This window comes from Bubalus bubalis, chromosome 7, assembly GCF_019923935.1.
Source record: "Bubalus bubalis isolate 160015118507 breed Murrah chromosome 7, NDDB_SH_1, whole genome shotgun sequence".
Lineage (NCBI taxonomy): Eukaryota > Metazoa > Chordata > Mammalia > Artiodactyla > Bovidae > Bubalus > Bubalus bubalis.
In genome coordinates this window covers 26,190,517-26,213,916 of record NC_059163.1, presented here as the reverse complement: position 1 = coordinate 26,213,916, position 23,400 = coordinate 26,190,517, and the positions used below count along the sequence as shown (strand labels likewise).

General features: G+C 39.1%; 1 protein-coding gene and 1 non-coding gene across 29 annotated transcripts in view; both read right to left on the bottom strand.

The window, feature by feature from the left end:
• The window catches only part of CCDC158 (coiled-coil domain containing 158), an 86,161-nt gene that overhangs the window by 41,963 nt on the left and 20,798 nt on the right, over window positions 1–23,400 (bottom strand). For 27 of the 28 annotated variants that reach the window (XM_044945765.2, XM_044945758.2, XM_044945754.2 and 24 more), the window contains 10 exons: window positions 20,150–20,259; window positions 19,709–20,036; window positions 19,277–19,353; window positions 18,236–18,346; window positions 17,042–17,156; window positions 9,869–9,988; window positions 8,768–8,965; window positions 5,999–6,481; window positions 3,836–4,025; window positions 1,917–2,069 (listed from right to left, as the gene is read on the bottom strand). In XM_044945765.2, coding sequence (XP_044801700.2) covers window positions 1,917–2,069; window positions 3,836–4,025; window positions 5,999–6,481; window positions 8,768–8,965; window positions 9,869–9,988; window positions 17,042–17,156; window positions 18,236–18,346; window positions 19,277–19,353; window positions 19,709–20,036; window positions 20,150–20,259 — 1,885 coding nt within the window. The remainder of the gene's footprint in view (window positions 1–1,916; window positions 2,070–3,835; window positions 4,026–5,998; window positions 6,482–8,767; window positions 8,966–9,868; window positions 9,989–17,041; window positions 17,157–18,235; window positions 18,347–19,276; window positions 19,354–19,708; window positions 20,037–20,149; window positions 20,260–23,400) is intronic. The other variant, XM_044945763.2, reaches the window with a different exon arrangement.
• LOC112586341 lies at window positions 1,024–1,130 on the bottom strand. Its single transcript, XR_003110800.1, has one exon. It is a non-coding gene; the product is annotated as a U6 spliceosomal RNA (small nuclear RNA).

The window sequence follows — 23,400 nt, the reverse complement described above, 5'->3', positions numbered from 1 at the left end:
TGATTCCTTGCTAGAATTAACTTGATTGGCCTTCGTAATTTGCCGTATCTCCAATGGTGGTAAATAATACTGACCAAATTCATACTTACATATATAGGAAATATATACACAAAATATATAGTCATACAATGAAAACTGTAAATAGAATTTTTACTAAAATAACTTTCTAGAAACTCATATATAAAATACCACACAAGACATCTACTATTATTGATCTTTTAAAAGATTCCAGTGATAACACAAACCATTCAATTTCCATTGTCATGGGTATTACCATGTACTCAGAACTCACTATTGTTTCAAAAGTCAAACTGGCCATATAAGCATATATGTGATTATTTTACTGAAACTGGTGACAGGATGAGAATGTTCTCGACAGGAGGCAAGGCACTGAAGACTTAAGACATGGCAGGCCACTGAGAAGATAAGTAAAGCTCACCACTGTTTGGAAATTCAAAGTCTGAGATCCTATGTTGTTTCTTAGAACCAGCTGAGAAAAGAGGTTTGAAAATGCCACTGCTTTTGAGTTAGGTCCAGCTTAGAGGTTAAAAAGAAAAAGAAAATGTGGCATTCCTTAAAAACAAACTATTGGAGGATGAAAGGTCTGACTTCTTGCTAACAAGATATAGTTCCTGTAGCTAAACTGTCCAGACCAGGGTTAATACAGGCACAGTTCACGGGTTTGTTAATAGAGCAAAAGTCTGGTATCATTTGCTCACCACTCTGAAGAATTCTGGTCTGATTAAGTGCATCATGCTTGGCCTTCAAAGGTAATTTTCTTAACAAATTCTTTATTTTAAGGTGATCCTAATTGGAGAGCGAATACAGGGTTACCTAGTTAATTTAACAACTGTAATGGGACTGGGGGAGTTGTGGAGAGGCCTGGAGCACATGAGGAGGAGACTGTCTAGTGGATGGGGAGGAGGGAACAGACCCCCGATGGGCCTCTGGAGTGAGCTCTCCACGCCCCATCATTTTCTTTATGTTTACCAGCAAAGACAGAGCTGAATCTCTGAGGACCACACAAAACGTGGACACTTCAAGAATTTCTGTGCCATCTTTGGGCAAGGGCCATGGTAATCTTTTCAGTATCATTCCACTTTTGGTATATGTTCTGTTAAAGTGAGCACAAACATAAATCTTTTGACATGAAAAAATATTGAGAAATAGAAAATGTAGTCTTTAGTTAAATATTTATTCTTATAGTCAGCTAATACAGCCATATTAACAATGATAGGAATAATATGAAACAGCAACTAACCTTCCTCTGAATTAATATGGGCAGCAAGGTGAAAAGGGAACAGGTGTAAAGCGGTGAGAAGGGACCCCTCATCCTAGCAGTTCAATTCCCAGGGCACCCTCCCATCTTCAACTCAGAGAAAGAGTTAGGAATGGACAAATAGCCATAGGCACACAGTTTACAAAGATAGTAAACATGTGAAAAATAGGCTGATGAATGAAAATTATTGGTGATCTGTATTTATATCAGTTCAGTTCAGTTCAGTCACTCAGTTGTGTCCGACTCTTTGTGACCCCATAAATCGCAGCACGTCAGGCCTCCTTGTCCATCACCAACTCCCGGAGTTCACCCAGACTCACGTCCATCGATATCAACACTTCCTCAAAAACAGTTAATTGGGATTTATGGACATTGAGGTTTGTTAGAAATTATTGAAATAGCTAAAGAAAAAGAAAGATTCCGATACTTAAGGAATAAATTAAGCAAATGTCAATTTCCCTCAAAAACACTGGGAATTATAACTGCTATATGACAACCATCAGTGATATCTACTGTTGTATGTCTCTCACAGCATACTTCACTGTGAAGAAGTGGAAGGCAATGAATCCAGTTTGTGTTTTATTAAATCTATACCAAGGGAATTAAAAACAAAAGGAAAAGATCTACTGAAGCATACCATGACCATCAGATCCTTCCATTGACTTTAATGTATTTCTTGTTTGCTCCAGCTCAGACTGTGCAGATTTTAATTGCATTTTCAGCTTATTTGTAGTAGTTTCCATTTCTTCACTTTTGTTTCGAAAATTCCTTTTTAAGACTTCATAGTCCTCTGTACAACATGATAAGCAATAATAGTTGGTTAATTTTTTTCTACTCCATTGTTATAAAGCTTATTTTATTTGTAATTAATGATCACAGAATTTTGGAGCTGAAAGAGACCCCACTTAGTTACATCATTTGTTACAGAAATGAGATGTACACACACATTTTCAGGGATCTAACTCTTTTCTAATCTGCTCGGGTGGGTCGTCCTCTTTTACTCTTATTAGTCATTGCTTTTCTTCCAGCCAGTGTAATTGGCTCACATCTATTTCCTCTTAAACCTTCTTGGATGATCATACCCACCACAACACATTGGCCACCATTTGTAGGCAGATGGATCTCCAGGACTCGGTAAGTAACCTGACACTGCCACATGTTTTACCTGATTTTTTATCTCCAGTAACTATCAAAATACCTGGCATTCATCATTCATACACAAGAATACACACACACACACTCAAGTATCCATTTATTTACATTTGTCTATTTATATATGATAGATAGATTTACTTATAAAGGGAACAAGCAGAGTCAAGACCTCTCTGCTGAGATCTAACCCCATCTCTCCAGATATTTTCATGTGGATACCCTGGTGCCCCCAGACCAATGGTCTCACACTGACTGCCTCACCCTCCTGCCTGTAAGTTAACCCCTCTTGATTTCGTTTTCTCAGATGTTGGTATCATTGTTCTCCCAGTACTACAAATTTAAAATCAGAAGCACACATGCAACCCCTCTGGAGATTGATTCAATCTCCAAAAACTTGCTTAAGTCTTCCCTCTTCTCTCATTCTCATTATACTGCCTCAGTTCAGGTTCTCATCACCTTTCCCTGGAACCACCGCAAAACTCTCCTTAGCTGGCTGGCCTCTGTTCCTTTAGGCTTGCCTTTCTCTTCCTACCTGCTGGGTCTGTCCTTCTAAAATGTAAACTTGGTGACAACAATCTCTTACTCGGTATCTTTCGCCGGCTCCACACTGTCTGGCTCTGCCTATCCATTCTGCCTCATTTCTTAGTTCTTGTTCATTTGTACTTCTACTCCCATAAGTGTTTCTGAGGTCGCACTGTGTTACTTCATGCCCTCTCCGCCTGGACTGCCCTTCTACCTCCTTTTCACCTGCCAAATTCCATTCCTCCCAGATGTCACCGGCGACAGGAGGCTGATTCCCTCCCTCTCCCGCATCTGCACCCACCACCCAGCCACCATGCTTCACCCACCGCACGTGACACATTCTACACAGGACTGGCTTCCAACTAACGTGGAGCCTCACTGTTGTTCCCAGGGCCTGTCTCAGCATCTGGCATAGGAAATGCTCAGCAATCACTGACATGCATGTGCGTGTATGTATGTATGCGTGTGAAGTAGATAACACCTGTACCATACTAACAGTGAACTGAGGGTATTTTCATATCCAAGAAATTTGCGTAAGTCTATTTACATGTGCGGCTTCATTATTCCACCTCTCATCAAGCTATCTGACTCAGAGGACTCGAGGTTTCCACTTCTCTCACTCTCCCCTTGGAAACGCAGTGCAGAATTTCACGGACACTGCGGGCTGACTAAAGTTAAGGGTTAACGAGTGCATGCTCTGGGAGCACTTCATGGAGAAGCGTCAGGGTTTCGGGTGATGAGATGCGTGCGCAGGGACAGCATAATGATGCATGTTTGTATCACTGGATGAGGGCCCCTTTTGTCACAACAGTCCTAGTATCCTTGTGGAACGCCGCTGACAGCACTCCTACTTTCGGCAGAGTTTGACCTGGAGTAACATACCTGTAAGACTGTTTAACTCATTCCTACTAGCTTTCACCTCACTTAATAAATGGTCTCTCTCTTGCTTGATGTCTTTCACTGCACGGAGCCTCTCAGAGCCTGCGTTCACCAGCTTCACCTTTTCCAATTCCAGGTCACTCACTCTGGCTTCAAGCTCCCGTATCTTTGCATCTCTTTTATCTTTCAAAATCTAAATGTAGGGATAAATACAAAGGACAGAGCAAGAAATAAAAAAATAAAATATAAAGCAGCAATAAGAAGTGGGAAAACAAAAGGAGTATTTTACCTTTCTTTTAACCATAGATACCAATTCCCAGGATCACTGGCTACAGCCCTTCATTATTCCTATTCTATACATTCATTCATTAAAAAAAAAAAAAAAACATACTGGGCACCTAACTGTGCCAGACTCCATTTTACACGTTGAGGATGGTGTGCAGGTAAGGCCCTAGGTGAGCACCTACTCAGGTTTTACTCCCATGGCAGGTCCCCCACCAGGCTCCCGCTGCCCTGGCCGTGTATAGCAGTAAGCAATGTCCTTGTCCTCATGCGGCTTTTCCATTCTCATGAGAGGAGACAGACAACAACAAATATTGAATAACCGGATGACAATAATGATGGAAAAAGAACTAAAAAGGTGAGAGGGTGGAGGATGAACACGGGGAAGGGGCTGCTACTGGAGCTAAGGTGGTGTGTGGAAGAGAGCCTGACCACTGCCCTGATGAAAGCTTCTAGTCAGGGTGGTTCTTGGCAGTACTGAAAATTTGAATTTGGGGAGGGGGTCCCATCAGTCTAACCCGTTCTGCCTAAAAACTGTTCTTCAAGTGAAAGAATTTACCCTGGACCCTTGCTTTCCTTTCAGAAGACTCTATTCCCCTCCCTGGTAAGGACAGCCTATATGATCAGCTCCCAGTGTAAAAACTCTGCCCACTGAGCCTCTGATGAACCCCCCTGGTTGGCAACATCTGACACATGTTGTCACAACTTATTGCTGGCGGGGTTAAGCATCTTGTGCCCAGCTGCAGGGGAGGAAGCTTATGCCTGGTTTCCTTTGGGAGAATTTTCCCCTTTGCTGATTTTTGGATCCTTTCTTTGTCATAAATCATCATAAGGGAAAAAATATTGTTTTTTTGTATCTATATGAGATGATAGATGTTATCTTACTGCTGTAATCATTGCACAATATGTGCAAATTAAGCCATTATGCTGTATCCCTTAAACTCATATAGTATTGTATGTCAATTATATTCCAACAAAACTGAAAGAAAAAATTAATTATATGTGATTTGTTTCCTACTAGTTACCATGGCAGATAAAAGGAATATAAAGCTTGGGAAACTGAATTTTTAAAAATTCATTCAATAGTTTTAAATTCTGATAAATATTTACTGAGCACCTTCTGGGTACATGGCACAAAGTCAGGGGCAAGGGTATACAAAGATGAAGATGGGTGCCCTGCTTGAAGAAGTCTTCAGTCTTACAGGGAAGAGGAGAAATTGCTATTTACACACACACACACACACGCACACACCACATACCCCACGCGCACATGCATGCACATACACAGTGTAATACAGAATGTGACCCAGGCTGTAACAGGCACAAACGCAGTACGGTAAGGTTAAGGTGGAGAGTGGAATGGGGGAAGGGACTAATATTTTCTAAACGTCTTCCACAGGCCAGGAACCAAGCTAAATCCTTGATATATACTTTCTCATTTAAGCCTCAAATAATCCAACAAGACCCGGGGTTTTTTGTTTTGCATTTTGGTTTACAGACACAGAAGCCAACATTCAGCAAACAGTCTAGTGCTTTACAGTTACCGAGTGGTGAGATGGGGTTCAAATTTAGGTCTGTCTGAAGGGGGACAAAATGCTTTCTCAAACTATGGGATCAAGACAGACTTCATAAAGAAGCTGGATTTCCTGATTTTTCTCTTTTGTAGCAGCACTTCTGAACCATTTGGGGGCCACTTCTTGTGGAATTTAAGAAAAGTGTGGAAACTTTCTCACAAAAGCACACATGCACACCGGCAAAAACACTTGCAGACACTTGCGGAGGGTCTATAAACTCTCTTTACACAACCCACTTCTGTCAGTTAGGTCAGACTTACGGGAGAAAAGAGAGATTTCAGAAGCTAAACCACCAAAACACTCTACAGACCTTAACTTCCTGTAGCTCCAGCCTCCTATCATTGATCTCCTTCTCCAGCTGAGCTTTCTCTACTTGCATAGCGCCGGCTGTCCGCCCGTGCTGGCCCACCAACTGCGTCATGTTTTCAATCTGCTGTCGCAGGATCTCGATCACTTTGTCCTTCTCTGCCATTTGCAGCCTGAGGGCCTCACACTCTGTCTGCACGTTTCGGAGGTGATCCCCTTCATTCTTCAGGTGCTGCAGCTCCTGCAACTTCAAGTCCACCCGGGAGCGCAGCTTCGTGATTTCTGCGTTGGTGGCCTCGATGGCTCGCTCCTTTTCCTGGAGGGAAGCTGTCAGGTCTGACACGGTCCTCTCCGAGCTCTCCAAGGTCATCTTCTTGGCTGTCAACTCTTCCACCACTTTGCGGAGCATCTCTTTGGTGGATTCAAGCTGAGCAGTCAAGGAAGACACTTTTTCTAGACTTTCATTCTTTCCCTGAATGGCTGCCATCTGATTGGTAAAGAAGAATTTCATGCATTTAGGCAGACAGGGAGAGGTCTCAAGAGATCTGACAAGTTAGCTCAAGAAGGTGAAATCATGAATATGACAGTACCTCCAATTGTTTTGCTCTCAGAACTTCATACAGACTAATGTGTTAATTAGATCAAGGTGGAGAGGCCTTAATTAAATAACAATGCTCATCCAGAATGGTGTTGTAGGGTGGGGATGAGCTCAGCTAGTGTCCTCTGAGGAAGTTTTCCACAGCAATTTATATTAGGATGACACTGGCAACAGTGGAAAGTGGGGTAAGAGTGAAGACACCTATCCTTTCTGTTTCCCTCTTCCTTAATTCCACCTTTGAGGGCAAAGTGAATGATGGCTTTTATCCAATGTACATTCACATTCTCTGGTCCTTGTTTGGAAAAGAGTAAGATTCTAATTGGGCTTCCCTGGTGGGTCAGACAGTAAAGAATCTGCCTGCAATGCAAGAGACCCTAGTTCGATTCCTGGGTTGGGAAGATCCCCTGGAAAAGGGATAGGTGACCCACTCTAGTACTCTTCAGCTTCCCTGGTGGCTTAGATGGTAAAGAATCTGCCCACACGATACTGGACGCTTGGTGCTGGTACACTGGGACGACCCAGAGGGATGGGGTGGGGAGGGAGGAGGGAGGAGGGCTCAGGATGGGGAGCACATGTATACCTGTGGCGGATTTGTTTTGGTGTTTGGCAAAACTAATACAGTGTTTCAGGTTTAAAAATTAAATAAAATTAAAAAAAAAAAAAAAGAAAGCTGTGGTACATATACACAACGGAGTATTACTCAGCCATTAAAAAGAATGCATTTGAATCAGTTCTAATGAAATGGATGAAACTGGAGCCTATTATACAGAGTGAAGTAAGCCAGAAAGAAAAACACCAATACAGTATACTAACGCATATATATGGAATTTAGAAAGATGGTAATGACAACCCTGTATGTGAGACAGCAAAAGAGACACAGATGTATAGAACAGTCTTTTGGATTCTATGGGAGAGGGAGGGGGGGATGATTTGGGAGAATGGCATTAAAACATGTATAATACCATACGTGAAATGAATTCCCAGTCCAGGTTCGACGCAGGATACAGGAAGCTTGTGGCTGGTGCACTGGGATGACCCAGAGGGATGGTATGGGGAGGCAGGTGGGAGGGGGGTTCAGGATGGGGAACACGTGTACACCCATGGTGGATGCATTTTGCTGTATAGCAAAACCAATACAATATTGTAAAGTAAAATAATAATAATAATAAAAAAAAAAAGAATCTGCCCACAATTCAGGAGACCTGGGTTCAATCTCTGGGTTGGGAAGATCCCCTGGAGGAGGGCATGGCAACCCACTCTAATATTCTTGCCTGGAGAATCCCATGGACAGAGAAGCCTGGTGGGCTACAGTCCATGGGATCGCAGAGTGGGACATGACTGAGTGACTCAGACAGCACAGCACAAGATTCTGACCTCCAGGTGCTCCTTGAAACTTTCCTCCTGCCCAGATTGGACCAGAGAATAGGAAGATGACTTTGCCTGGGTCTCGGCCAAGGGTGGTCCCTTTGGTTTGCTTTTTCATTTGAGGAAGCTCTTTTGTGGGACGCTTTTTGTGTCTCCATGGCAATTATGGCAGACATTGGAACTATGTCCTTCCTGTCTTGAAGGTACACTGGTGCTCACACAGCACTCCACATGTCACTCCTGGTGTGCTGAACTGGAGTGCATATTTATCATTCCTAATCAGTTTGGGAGGAAAGGAGGGAAAAGCCTCTCTGGGGAAGGGGAAACAAAAAAATCTACTGGAAATCTTCAACCCTGCTTTTCCTCAGATCTCCCTACGTGCTTAGTTGCTCAGTCGTGTCTGACCCTTTGCAACTCCATGAATTGTAGCCCACCAGGCTCCACTGTCCATGGGGATTCTCCAGGCAAGAATACTGGAGTGGGTTTCCATGCCCTCCTCCAAGGGGTCTTCCCAACCCAGAGATGGAACCCAGGCCTCCCACATTGCAGGCAGATTCTTTTCTGTCTGAGCCACAGATCTTAGATGAAGCCCAGATCTCCCTATGTTCTGATGCTTTTCTATTATTAGGAATTATTAGGTTACCAATTTCCAGGTGAAATGAAAAGGCAACTGGATGGGAGTTTCATTACTCAACAATGGACAAAAGCGAGATGAAGTTTAACAAGAGGTCAGAACCATAGAAATAAACACCCGGTTTACATATCTTGCTCTCAGAGCCCCCAGCTCTCCCCGGGGGAGGCCGGCCTCACCTGCCGCTCCATCTGGCCCTGACACTCGCTCTTCATGGCCTTGAGCAAGGCCTCCAGGCGCTGCACCTCCATGTTCCTGTCGTCCAGTTCCCGCCGCAGGTGGTCGATGGTGATGCTGTTGCCCGTGTCCCGGTCCCACAGCCTCTTGTTCTGCTCCTTCTCCAGACTCAGCTCCTTCTCTCGCTTATGTAGGTCGGCCTACAAGAAGGGACGTCAGCCTTCCCCCTCGTGTTACACATTGGTTTTCAAACTCTTTTTTTCCTTACATCATCTTTGGAGTTTCTATGTGATTTGACAAGACTTTGATCTTGGAATTGGATTCTTTTTTAATTATTTTAGATAAAAAACAATGATTTCCTAGAAAACTAATATTTTGTTTACTTATAATTTCTAGCATTACAAGTAACTCTCAATGGACTAGACCCCAGATTAGATATGAGGATGCTGGGAAACATGCAACAGGAGGGATAGAAGCGAGGATTATCCCACGGTTTAGAGTCAGCTCTCCCTTGAGAGCTCCTTCATCAAGCCCCGGTTAGCCTGTGAACACTCTGGCAGCTGAGGGCCCTGTAGCCTGAGGTAAGGTTTGGTGGGGAGAGAATCCTGTTCTACAGGAACCCTAACAAATATCACAGGAAGGGGTACCAACATCGCCTTTCCTAAATTTCTTAGCCTGTAGTACCCCTAATGGAGGGCAGAAGCTGCTTCACTACCATCGGAATCCTCTTCTCTTCCTACAAAAATTTTTTTACCTCAATTTGCATTTAACTTTTCTTTATACATGATTTTTATGTGTTTTGAATGTTGTTTGGCTTTGAAATGAACATTCAACCCTACTTCAGTTTAGCAGAACACAGTACCTAACGGAAAGACTATGGCTGTTAAGAGATCACCTTCACCCAACTTGTAAGCCCTAAGAGTTGTGCTTAAAGTATACAATATTATATTTCACACGTAAAACTTGAATAGTGTCCAGGATGCTGTGTTGTGTGTAAAGGTACAGACATGTTGTAAAATTTGGAATTTGAAACTAGTTTTGTGAAATACTATGGTAAAACTTCCCAGAATTAATCTCATTCATATGTCAGAGCACCTTCTTACCAAGAGCTTTTGAAGTTGGTCGTCCAGATTTCCAGATTCCTGACTGAACTGATCACGTTCCGTCCGTGCTTCAGTTAGCTCTGAGTTTGCAAGAACTAACTGCTTCTCCAGCTCTTCTATCTACAAGGAAAGCACAAATCAATCTGACTACGTCAATGAGTAATATAAAATAAATATAGTCTTTGGAAAACAAACAGTATTATTTGAGGCAATGGTATCATTTGGGGGGCAAAAATAAGAGTTCATTTTGTGATGTATTTTGTAGACAAAATTGTGATGTATTTTGCAAAGTTTTCTAAACTTAAAGTCTATGTAGAATTCAGCCAGACATACTGACCAAAATGAAATACTTGGTATTGTGAGATTTAGCCATTGTCTGTAACATTTCACTCTCATTATCACACTATTCAAAATATGTCTTCTGTGAAAATGAGTTCTATAATTTGGTATTTAAGGAAGCTTTATGTGGCATAAAGAACATTCTACAAAGCCCACACAAATTAACTATATTATACTTAGAAGTGCTATTTTGTTTCAGAACATCAATTTCAAAAATAAAGGCATTGACTATAAAACAATGAATGGTAACAAGTTTATAGTTATTGTCACTGTTAGTCACCCTTTTTTGAAAGGATACACAAATTAATACAATCCTCATTTTTTCTATCAAATGGGATCAGAATACTAATTTTAAAGAACTGTATAGATGCAGTTCTCTCTTACAGACAGGCAGCTGTCAGATCTGTGTGACCATGCATTTCTATGACATATGCCAGAAGGGCCATCACTGTAAACAGCATCTCTACAGCTCTTAACCTGGGGCTTCAGGCTACGAGGTTAAGATCTCAGACAATGGAGATTCAGAGTTTATATTTGAGCACAGATACATAAACTCATTACTTAGACACAGATATTAAAATAATGAAAAACTACTGATACTGAGTGATATATAGTGATACCTGATCTTTAATGTGATACCTACAATAATATTTCATCACCACTTTCCAATAATAACAAATCTTTCATGTCTGCATAAATGCTACATATTCCTTACTTCTAAGGCATCTACTGAATAGGCTTCCAAATCCACAGTCAAGAATAAAACTTACTGACTGGTTTGGATGGAACTGTGATTAAATCTTCTTAGAGAACATACGAGCAAGACTACCATTTCGTGATACTATTTTAAGTTGGTCTAAGTTCATTTAAGATCTTCATTTTTTAATTTGGTGCATATATGTTAATTATATTACATATAAATATGCATATGCAACTATCTCTGATAAATGGTAAGGATGAATACATAGATGGGTGTGTATACATATATGTCTTTATTTACATACATACATACATGACTTAAGAGCATACTAATACAGGACTATCAAATAGTTTCACATTTACCAACAGAGTAGTATCACAACCTACAGGAATGTGAATATAAATTTTAATATTTACATTGGATATATTTCAAAACTGACTTTGTAACTGATTCCATGTTTTATACAAAAAAGTATTTCACAGGAATTAGGTAAAACATTAGGTGACCGATAGAAATGAGCTCATAGATTCTAATAATCCCATAAAAAAGTGCCTTCACTCTTGTGCTCCTATAACAATTCATCCTCAGGGACACAAACAGCTTTCTAAGACAAATGAGTACTACCAGCTGAAACAACCTCTTCAGCTCTACTAGTATTAGGAAAGACTAACTCAGCACACTTTGTTCAGACATTAAGAATACTGAGGGAAAAAACATCAACTCTTACTTTGGTTAAACAAATGTGATCAGAAAGGCAATATGATCTGGTTGAGAGTCAAACAGCCTGGTTCTGAACCTGGTTCTGAATTTGAGTCTAAATTATACATCTATAATTTGAAAAAAGTATTATAGATGATCTTTCAAATTCCTTTCAATTCTGCTTCTAATATTTTTTCACATAAGATCAGTATTAATAAAGCTGAAATTCTGTATTCTCAAATTCTGTATTTGAGCTCTAAATTTAACAAGAATGCTTTCAATTTTAAAAGTTACTCATATGACTAAAACGAACATTTTAGACTCCTAGTCTAGTGTAAAACCGTTTCTATCTTTGAGCAAAGTATTTGTGTGGTTTAAAAGCTTAAATTAAGACTTGCTATTGTATGTCTGTTTTCACTTTTTAAGAAATTCTGGATAATCATTTAATGTTAAATTCTATGAGACCAAATTTTGAAAAGAAAAAAGAAAAAGAATCAACTTGTATCTTTCCATCTAAGTATCAGACATTCCTCCAGACCCTGCAGGAACATTAGTTTTGTAGTTGTCAGTACTGACTCAACTGCTATAGCTCTGCTTTTACCTTTCACTTTTTAAAAGTAAAAATATTTATATTAATTAATCAATCAAAAAGATAAATGGAGAGTGAAAGGGAAAACCATTGAAGTAGCAGCTGAGCTGATACAAACAGCTGTAAAAACACACTGTGAAGAAAAGCCTTTTAAAATGTTCAGAATAAATACTGACATCTGAGATGTATTAGTTTTTTCGTTTTCGTTTCTTTTTAAATAGCAGCACTGGTTTTCCCTTTCACCATCTATGAATCTACTTTTTGTTTTGGATCACTGGACAAATCAGTACTGGGATCTCATTATAATCGTACAGTGATTTTAGATATCACCAATTGTGCCAAATTGTTATCTCGTTTTCTGTGCTCAAAAATACACAGTTCTGGGATAATAAGGAATGCTGCTGGTCAGCATAAAGGTGCATTGGCAGAACTATGCAGAGATTTGCACAGAATCTCCCCGCACAGGGTGCAGCTCCAGCCAGTGCTACTACGACTTCACTGTTTGAGTAAGAAGTTCAGCCCCAAATGCTTTCAAAGGAGGAAAAGTAAACTTAGAATCAAGATGGTGAGATATTTTTGTTATCAAAAAGCGAAAGTTAAGAGTAAAGCCAAATCTACAGAGCCAATAGTGACAGCTTCTACTGGTCCAAATTCGTAAAGGGGAATTCTGGAGGTTCTCCTAAAATGGAAAGAGAAGAATAGAAAAAATATTACAGTAAAACACTTTTGTATGTCTGCAAGCTATGTCTACAGTCTTCTTTGAAATATCACTTTTCATCAGTATGAAAATACTTTTGCTTATCTGAAGAGACATTTGTCTGGCGAAACAAGTTTTCTCTATACTTATGCATTCTACTTGGGAAAGTTTTGTTCAGACCTGTATGTAATCAATTTTTTAAAATAATAAATATTTTTTTCTGAAGGAATCTGACCCTCAGGAGAAAATACTAACACTGCCTGCCTCTCATAAAATATGTTGATGTATATCAATATACTCTTAAATAATAAGTCTCTCTTCCCACAAATCTCGCTTTCAATCACAGCTGTATTTTTTCCTTATTGTTATTTGGATAGTATATATTGTATATATTAAATGTACAGCAGCAGTGGAAAAATAAAATTTTAAGATTTTATTTATTTAAGATTTTAAGGTTTTAATAGGCTTTAGCCTATTAAATGTCAAGGTAAATGAAAATAAAAGAAATTAAACAAAAGAATCTGTGTTTTTTTTTAATTCTACATTCAATTTATCACAACAAAAATATTTCATAACAATAGAAATTTTCATGAACACAAAATAAAATACTTTCGTTAATGTGTTTGATCTTCTTTGCTTAGTTACACCATGCATTTTTTTTTACACCATGTATTTTAAATGCTTTTCAGGTCAGAGTACATTAAAATCTGTATTTACATGGCAGGATAATCATCTCTCAGTGTTCCTTGACTAAAGCGAGTTACTATATGTGAACCGTGAACTTCCTGATGTTCAAGCTGGTTTTAGAAAAGGCAGAGGAACCAGAGATTAAATTGCCAACATCCGCTGGATCATGGAAAAAGCAAGAGAGTTCCAGAAAAACATCTATTTCTGCTTTATTGACTATGCCAAAGCCTTTGACTGTGTGGATCACAACAAACTGTGGGAAATTCTTCAAGAGATGGGAATACCAGACCACCTGATCTGCCTCTTGAGAAATTTGTATGCAGGTCAGGACGCAACAGTTAGAACTGGACATGGAACAACAGACTGGTTCCAAATAGGAAAAGGAGTTCGTCAAGGCTGTATATTGTCACCCTGCTTATTTAACTTCTATGCAGAGTACATCATGAGAAATGCTGGACTGGAAGAAGCACAAGCTGGAATCCAGATTGCCGGGAGAAATATCAATAACCTCAGATATGCAGATGACACCACCCTTATGGCAGAAAGTGAAGAGGAACTCAAAAGCCTCTTGATGAAAGTGAAAGTGGAGAGTGAAAAAGTTGGCTTAAAGCTCAACATTCAGAAAACGAAGATCATGGCATCCGGTCCCATCACTTCATGGGAAATAGATGGGGAAACAGTGGAAACAGTGTCAGACTTTATTTTTCTGGGCTCCAAAATCACTACAGATGTTGACTGCAGCCATGAAATCAAAAGACGCTTACTCCTTGGAAGGAAAGTTATGACCAACCTAGATAGCATATTCAAAAGCAGAGACATTACTTTGCCAAAAAAGGTTCGTCTAGTCAAGGCTATGGTTTTTCCTGTGGTCATGTATGGATGTGAGAGTTGGACTGTGAAGAAAGCTGAGCGCTGAAGAATTGAGGCTTTTGAACTGTGGTGTTGGAGAAGACTCTTGAGAGTCCCTTGGACTGCAAGGAGATCCAACCAGTCCATTCTGAAGGAGATCAGCCCTGGGATTTCTTTGGAGGGAATGATGCTAAAGCTGAAACTCCAGTACTTTGGCCAGTTCATGTGAAGAGTTGACTCATTGGAAAAGACTGATGCTGGGAGGGATCGGGGGCAGGAGGAGAAGGGGACGACAGAGGATGAGATGGCTGGATGGCATCTCTGACTCGATGGACGTGAGTCTGAGAGAACTCTGGGAGTTGGTGATGGACAGGGAGGCCTGGCGTGCTGCGATTCATGGGGTCGCAAAGAGTCGGACACGACTGAGCGACGGATCTGATCTGATCTGATCTGATGTGATAGAGATCCTAGGTGCCAACTCGATTAGGCTTAATACGTTTTAGTAAAAGTCTCAGTGATCTGGATTAAAATTAATTAAACTAATATGCCCCCCTTTTTTCCAATAATGTTGACTGTTTAAGACTGTAAAAATTCTTCATGATCAATTGTTTACAATAGAGCAAGGTAAGACAATGATTTTAGTATTATGTTTGTATCTATATGACCTCAAAACCCTCATATAAAAGGTTTCAGTCATTTATCTGGGGCTAATGCTTCTACAATGCTAAAGACAGAGGTGTTTATAAAAACAAAAACTATTTTTGTACCATTAAGATGTCAGTATTTGTTAAAATTTCCTACCATTGCTAAATTTAGGTTGATCAGCACGGTGTTATACATCAGACAACATGCAGATTAGCAAACAACTGGGTGACAGCTTATGAAGAGGCTGTTTCCAAGCAACATTACAAATGGAAAGCTATATTAATTTCAAATTATGTAAGATAGATAGGTGAGTCAAGTCTTAGTATTTAGTATTTTGTGGCTTTTCAAAGGGTTTGTCAATAAACAATGAAAATTAAATCTTTTCAGAATGGGTTGAGTATGATGAATATCAGTCATTGTATAGGCTTGATCTGCCCAGAATGGGGTGGATATTCCTGTTCTCCATCTTCAGGGGAAAAGTCCATCCTGAACTTGAACACAAAAGGCAGGCCTCAGAGAAGCAGGAAAGAACAAATATTTCTGTCTGGGCTTTTGTTTCTTGGATTTAGCCTTTAAGAAGTCTAAGGCTCCTTAAGGCTACTTCTAGGTGGCAGTGGTTGAAATGACCCCCCACAAGAATCAAGGTCAAGAGCTAAGGAAGAGGTTTTCGAGAGCAGTGCTGTTCACCCGGCAACCCACCAGGAAAATGTGAAATCAATTTAGAGGGCGTCAAATCAGTATCTGAAGAGAAGAAAAAAAGCCAGTGTTGTAAGTATTGTTTTGTGAAGTGTACTTCGATTGTATCTGCGTGTACTAGATTATATGGAAAACTAGATTTCTTGGTGTGGGTAGAGATCAAAAATGTTTGAAAGCCCCTGTAGAGGATCCAAATCTCAAAACTGAGATTATACAGTTTCATGTTACTCTTTATTGTTTAGACCTTTATAGCAAGATCATGTCTAAATTTTCTATCCTTCTTTTAGCTCTGCAACAACTAATTAAAATTGAAGTCTTGAACTAGAGAACCGAGGAGAAAGAGCCCCCTCCTGTGACCAGCACAGGGGTGACAGTGATAATGAAAGGAGGGGTTGCCCAAAGGCAGGAAAATACCTGGAAGAATTAGTGCTGCAATTTTTCAACTGCCTCTTCCCATAAGGAGCTTTTCCCCTTGTACCATTACCCTGTAGAACTGGATTATGTTATAAAGAAAATCTGTCAGCTTTCTTACTCTATTTTTTCCCAATCAACTAAGGAGTAAAAAAAATTGGCTATAAGTGGTTAGACCTGCAGGTTCTCTTATAGGTAGGATGATTATATAAAGGATTTATCTTCCAAACTAGGGCATGTTGGAGGTGAAAGGTGGTATTCACAAAACAGGATACTATTTTGTGTCCTTGAAATCAACAAAAACCTAAGCTCCAAAAGATTGGTTGATAATGAAAATAGTTTCTTTTTAGCTATGGAAACTGAGAGAACAGAATACTGTAGTAAATATTAATTAATGTCTAGTTTTAATAGGAACCGTGCGATAAGAGATAAAGATTTAGCTTGCTAATTATTTTTTATTCAGAGTAATCTTGAAGTGAATTCAGTTTGTAAGCCTCACAATGATTAATAAGGGGGAATTGAAGTAAGGAAAGAAATAGCCTGAAGTATTCAGTGGGAGGGGGAGATCAGCTGGTGCCAAGTACTTGCAAAAGCTAAACACTGTAGCAGTAATTTAAATGATGTTATCCTTTCATTTTTTAGAAACTTGCTTGAAGTATGCAGGCAACTTTTCTAAGAATGAACTGATTTGGGCAAACACTTTATAATTTAACATGTAGATATTTAGCACCCATCTTATAAACTGCTTTTAATTTTAAATGGTTGCTTTGATTCCTCATTTTCAAATAAACCATTAAAAACTATCTAATTGATTCTGTGTATAATAGTCTCTGGAAGCAGAACAGCAAAATTTAAACTCACCTTGTCTTCATACATCCTTTTGGCTTCCCTTAATTCAGAACGTAGTTGAGAAACAGTAGATTCCAGGTCACTGAGTTGGCGCATATACATTGAATTTTGGTTTCTTGCTTGCTCTCTAAGAAGGGGTTAAAGAGGGAATAAGAGCAAATAAGATCTAAGGCAGAAGGAAAAGAGCATGACAGAGGATGAGATGGTTGGATGGCATCACTGATTCAGTGGACATGAACTTGGGTAAACTCCGGGAGATGGTGGCCTGGTGTGCTACAGTCCACAGGGTCACAAAGAATTGGACATGACTTGGCAACTGAACAACAAGGGCAATTAGCAAACTAAGAGTAAGTGTGATACCTAAGGGCGCTCTAGCTTTTAGGTACTTTCACTAATTATTTAATATAGCCACTAGTCTTTTATCTTTCAAATTGGTTACTAAAGGCTTAAGTTCAAAATGTTAACTGTTAAACATAGATGATGCATACACAGGAGTTCATTTTACAATTTTCTCTCTGTATGACTGAAAATGTCCATATAAAAAGTTTCAACATGGGAATGCAAATTATAAAATTATTTGTATGTTGTTAGTCACTAAGTCATGTCTGACTCCTTGCAAACCCATTGATTTATATGTATAATTTATATATATTTACACACATGTGCATGTTCAGTCACTCAGTCATGTCTGACTCTTTGTGACCCCATAGACTATAGCCCTCTGGGACCCTCTGTCCATGGGATTTTCCAGGCAAGAATACTGGAATGGCTTGCCATTTCCTCCCCCAGTGGATCTTCCTGACCCAGGGATCAAACCCATGTTTCCTGTGTCTCCTGCATTGGCAGGTGGATTCTTTACTATTGAGCCACCTGGGAAGCCCATCTACACACACACACACACACACACACACACACACACAGATATATAATGTGTGTTTATTTTATCCAATCAGTTGAAATGTAGACAAAAATTAAAACATCCAAACCCCAAGAGACCCAATACTTGCCATAATACTTCTGATATGGTTATAAAGTATTATCCATATGTTAAATAATCTTTTCCATTTACTTGAATGTTAGAAAAGTTTCAATTTCTTGTAGAATCAACTATTAAGAATTTTTAAAAAAGATCTTAGGACAAAAATCAATAACGAAATTAAATGAAGATAAATATCTATCAACTTCAAACCACCAGGACACACATACTGAATGATTTCCAATTGACTCTGGATACTGTTGGCTTGGCTCCGAGCACTGCTAGCTTTCTCGGTGAGTCCTGTTATTTCAGCTTCATGTTCACTTATTAACTGTTCAATCCTATAGAAAGGATGTGGTGATCGTTATTTGATACAGATTTTGCCTGATAAGGAATTATTCTAAAAATTAATGATTTTCAACACTCACATTTGGTATTTTGTTTTAGTTTTGTCTATATTATTCTTTTCATGACAAGTATCTAGCTCTGGGAGTTGGTGATGGACAGGGAGGCCTCATGTGCTGCAGTCCATGGTGTCGCAAGGAGTCAGACACGACTGAGCAACTGAACTGAACTGATGACAAGTATTTAAGCTGGATACAGAATCCTTTATCCAAATCCTTTGGGAGCCAGTCAGGCTTTGGAATTCAGAATTTTTAAAAAATGTTTGATGGTAATAAAGAATAGTACTAAGTATCATGTGACTTTCCCAGAGAGATCTATGGAAGTGTCTCAGAAGCCAGACATCACTAATGCAATGGTAGGTTTTTAAATATTCACAGTAAATCATGAAGACTATAAAAAGCTTAACATTAGCTCAGATTAGGTTTTGCCAACAAAACTGACATAGTATCTAACCTTGACCAAATTGTAGTCAGATGCCTCTTGGCACTTAGAAGCCTAGGCTTAGTAAGAATTTTGCTAAGTCCGTTTAGTGAGAACCTCACACCCCATGCCTCCTCCTAGTAATTTTCCACCCAATGACCGCCTCACCCTGCTTCTTGGCTATGAATCCCCATTTGCCCATGTTGGACTGGGAGTTGAGCCTCATCACTAATTCAAACACCTTTTGCAACAGTCTTGAATGACATCTTCCCTACTTTTCAAATAAGTGTCAGAATAAATTTTTCATTAACATGAGTTTCCTACAAATCTATGGGGGAAAAAAATCTGTGTTTTAGAGCTTTTTAGTTATTGGAATTGCTGATGAGAGACTGTAGACTTGTGCTATAGTTTCACTATGATCTTCTATACCTCAGCCAGAAACCTACCTATCTTGATGTTGTTGAAGAAGTAGTTCCATTTTGTTTTGTGATTCAGATTTCAGTGCTTCAAGCTGATCCTCTACCTGGTTATAAAAAAGAAATATTGATTGACGAACTGGTAGATCTAAAGCCTGGAAAATTTAGAGATTTTCTAACTAAAGGAATGCTTTAGAAAGACACAAATAGAAGGAATACTAAAATCAGATACATTCTATCACTGTATTTTATTAAATCTTTTACAGTGGTTATACTCATGAAACTATATAGACAAGTTAGCTCCCTTTATTAGGAAAGACCACTCTGGAAGTAACTTCCACTATTTTAGAGAACAAAAATGAGAACTTGGCTTACTTTGAAGAGTTTAAGAAAATTATATGCCTTATACTATTGTCTTAATGAATTTTAATATAAAATTGACATAGTGTTCTCACCACTTACTGGAAATATCCTCCCTTTCAGATAAGAAATCTCTGTGTCTAATTCTCTTAGGATTTTACTAATAGCTGAAGCCATGTTTCGGGAGTGGATGGTAGACATGCTGTCATGTTCAAATACTTTCTTGCCTGAGGCTTCTTCAAAGTCAACTAGGACTGATCGGATTTCTTGAAGCACTCCCTCATGACTAAGCATCATCTTTCTTAGCTGCTCTATCTGTGTGCTGCTATCTTTCAGCATATCGTCCTTAAGGCATTTGGCAGCTTCAAGTTCATGAACTGTATTTTGAAGCTGATTTCGTAAATCCTCCTGGGACTGACTCTCCCTTCGTCTATGAAATAAATGAAAGAAAAGAAATAATATTGATAAAACTCAGATTCACACAAGTGATTTTACTCTAGAAAAAGTAAAATTTTTAAATAATTTCACGTAACGAAGCCCAACCTGATGTCAGCCATGGCATCTCTCTCCATCTGCATCTCTTGAAGTTTTGTTTGCAAATCAATGACTGATTGTCTTAAGTAAAACTTTTGTTTCTCATGCAATTCATTGCTCTGGAAAAAAAGTGTCCTGCAAATTAGTCTTCATCAGAGGAACATATTTCCTTATAGCTAGTAATTTCCAAAAATCTATATACCAATCATTTACTTTTTCAAAAAAAATTCTGTGGTTTTTAAAGAAATTATTAATATTTATTTGGCTGCATTGAGTCTTAGTTGTGGCGCATGGGCTCTTCACTGTGGTGTGTGAACTTCTCTCCAGAGCAGAGGCCTCAGTAGTTGCAGCTTGCCAGCTTAGTTGACCCATAGCATGTGGGATCTTAGTTCTCTGACCAAGGATCAAATCTATGTGCTCTGCACTGAAAGGCGGATTCCTAACCACTGGATCACCAGGAAGTCCCTCAATTGTTTGTTCTTATGTGTACTTCGTTCCCCCTTCACCACTGTCTGGGGCCTAATTAATAATTTCTAACATAGATTTTTGGAATACCCCTTTCAATCCACTTACTTTATAACCAAAACATCATTTCTAGAACAAATCTGACTTATAGCTCAAGAAAGAGATAGGAATAAACTCTATTCCTGAGGATAGAAGTGGTTGAAATTGTGTATACAGAAAAGTCAACCCCCACCTCAAACTGACTTAAAAAACTTGGCAGCAGATAAGTACCATTCAAAAATCAAGGTGTTCTACTACAAAGAAATTCACAAAGATCTCTAAAATCAGGCACTGAGAGGTCTCCCAGAGTAACAGTTGACACCCCATCTAATTATCCCAAAGTAAAGCCATCAAGTTCTGCCCATAGACAGATTGCCAGCAGTTTTTTTCCCCCCTACTGTTCATTCTTGAGTATGAACAAAAAGCCAAAAACCACTGAACACTTGAAGGAAGATTACAAAATAAAAAAGAGACCAAGATGAAACAAATGAGAAAATACCCAGAAAAAAAGATCCAAAGAAACAAAAAGTGATAATGCAACAGTGGAAGAACATTTTCAAAAACTTGTATTAGAAATCTGAAAGACATTTTTGCTATAACGTAAGACTTGGAATATGATCAGAGAAGAAAGGGTTCCTGGAAATTAAAAATATGACTGAAAACTAAAAAGTTGCAATAGAAATGTTGGAAGTCAAGAAATGCCCCTTTAAGTAGAAAAAGTAGATAAAATTTTTGAAAGAAAAAGAGATTTAGAGGTTCAACCTAGACAACAGGAGCTTCCGAAAGAGAGAACAGAAAACAGAGAAAGAAACTGTCAAAGGAAAAAAAAAAAATTTAATTCCTCAAAGCCATGAAATTAAAAGACACCTGACCCTTGGAAGAAAAGCTATGACCAACCTAGACAGCATATTAAAAAGCAGAGACATTACTTGGCCAACAAAGGTCTGTCTAGTCAAAGCTATGGTTTTTCCTGTGGTCATGTATGGATGTGAAAGTTGGACTATAAAGAAAGCTAAGCGCCGAAGAATGGATGCTTTTGAACTGTGGTGTTGGAGAAGACTCTTGAGAGTCCCTTGGACTGCAAGGAGATCCAACCAGTCCATCCTAAAGGAAATCAGTCCTCAATATTCACTGGAAGGACTGATGGTAAAGCTGCAACTCCAATACCTTGGCCACCTGATACAAAGAACTGACTCTTGGGCAAGACCCTGATGCTGGGAAGAACTGAGGGCAGGAAGAGAAGGGGATGACAGAGGATGAGAAGGTTGGATGGCATCACCAACCTGATGGACATGATTTTGAGCAAGCTCCAGGAGTTGGTAATGGACAGGGAAGCCTGGTGTGCTGCAGTCCATAGGGCTGCAAAGAGTTGGACATGACTGAGTGACTGAACTGAACTGAACTGAAAGGCACAAATCTACAGATCAAAAGGGTCCAATGAGTCCCTTTTGGGGCTAGCACAGTGAATGAAAAAAACAAAAAACTACACCCATGTACATTATAGTGGAATTTCAGAGATAAAGAACCTCAAGTTTCCAAAGATGAACCTCAACTAAGTAAAAAAATATCATCTACAAAGGAACAAGAATCAGATAGACATCTTCTCAGTCTCTGCAAGGGCACACAATATTTTCAAAGGATTGAAAGAAAATAACTTTCAACTTTATCCAGCTTAAGTCATTTTCAGGATGAAAAAAATTCATACAATATATGTCCCATATACTTTTTCTTAAAGTTTCTAAAGATGTGTTCTGACTAAATGAAGAAATAAATCAAGAAAGAAGAAAAAGGAAAATAATAAATCCTGGAAATCATGGCTCCAACCAGGAAAGTAGTGATAATAATCTCAAGAAAAAAAATTTTTTTAACTTTTTTTAGTTATACAACAGACCTAAGAAAAAATTCATCTAGACTAGACAAAAGAACTAAAGAGTCCTGGGTTAAAGGAAGGTATGATAGAAAACCTATATGATAATTTTTTTAATAAGGATATGATAAAGGTAAATAGTATAAAGGAAAAAGAAAGGCAATTGGGAACCACAGGAAAAACAAAAACTACACAGCAAAGGAAACAGAAAAGGTTACTACCTGATTCTGCAGTTCACAATGTTTATATAGCCACTATAAGGTGGGACCCTCTATCTTTTTCTCTAATAGTCCAGGTGAATGGCTATAGTCTGAACTTTGGAATGTAACAGTGGAAATGAAAACATATTTGAGAACTATATATGAGGTGCACTGGACAGACTTGGCAGTAAAGTGCATGTCAGGGAAAATGCAGAGGTATCAAGAATGAATCAGGTTTTTGCCCTCCACAACTGTATAAATGCAGCACCACACAAAGCTAGAAGAAAGGCTTGGGGAAAATCAGGTGTGTAATTGGAAATGTTGAGTTTATGGAGCCTGAGAAACCTTTCAAGTAGAAACGTCCAGGAGGAACACAGGTACACTCACTGGGTGTGGAGACCAGTTAAGAGGTCTGACCAGGTGTGTAAACTGAACAGGCACTGACATATACATGGCAACAGAAGCCACGGAAATCACTATTACAATGTATGGAGGGTTTTGTTGGAAGAAGAAAACTGAAAAAGAATGAGCTGGAGGAAAGTTAGGAGAGTGTGCTTCCAAGAGACCTAAGAGAAAAGAGTGCTTCAAGATGAAAACAACTGTCATGTGTGTCAAATGTTGTGGAAGAGGCAAGTAAGATAAAGCATTGATTAGATTTAGCATCAGTGCTTACCCCACTGAGGCATATC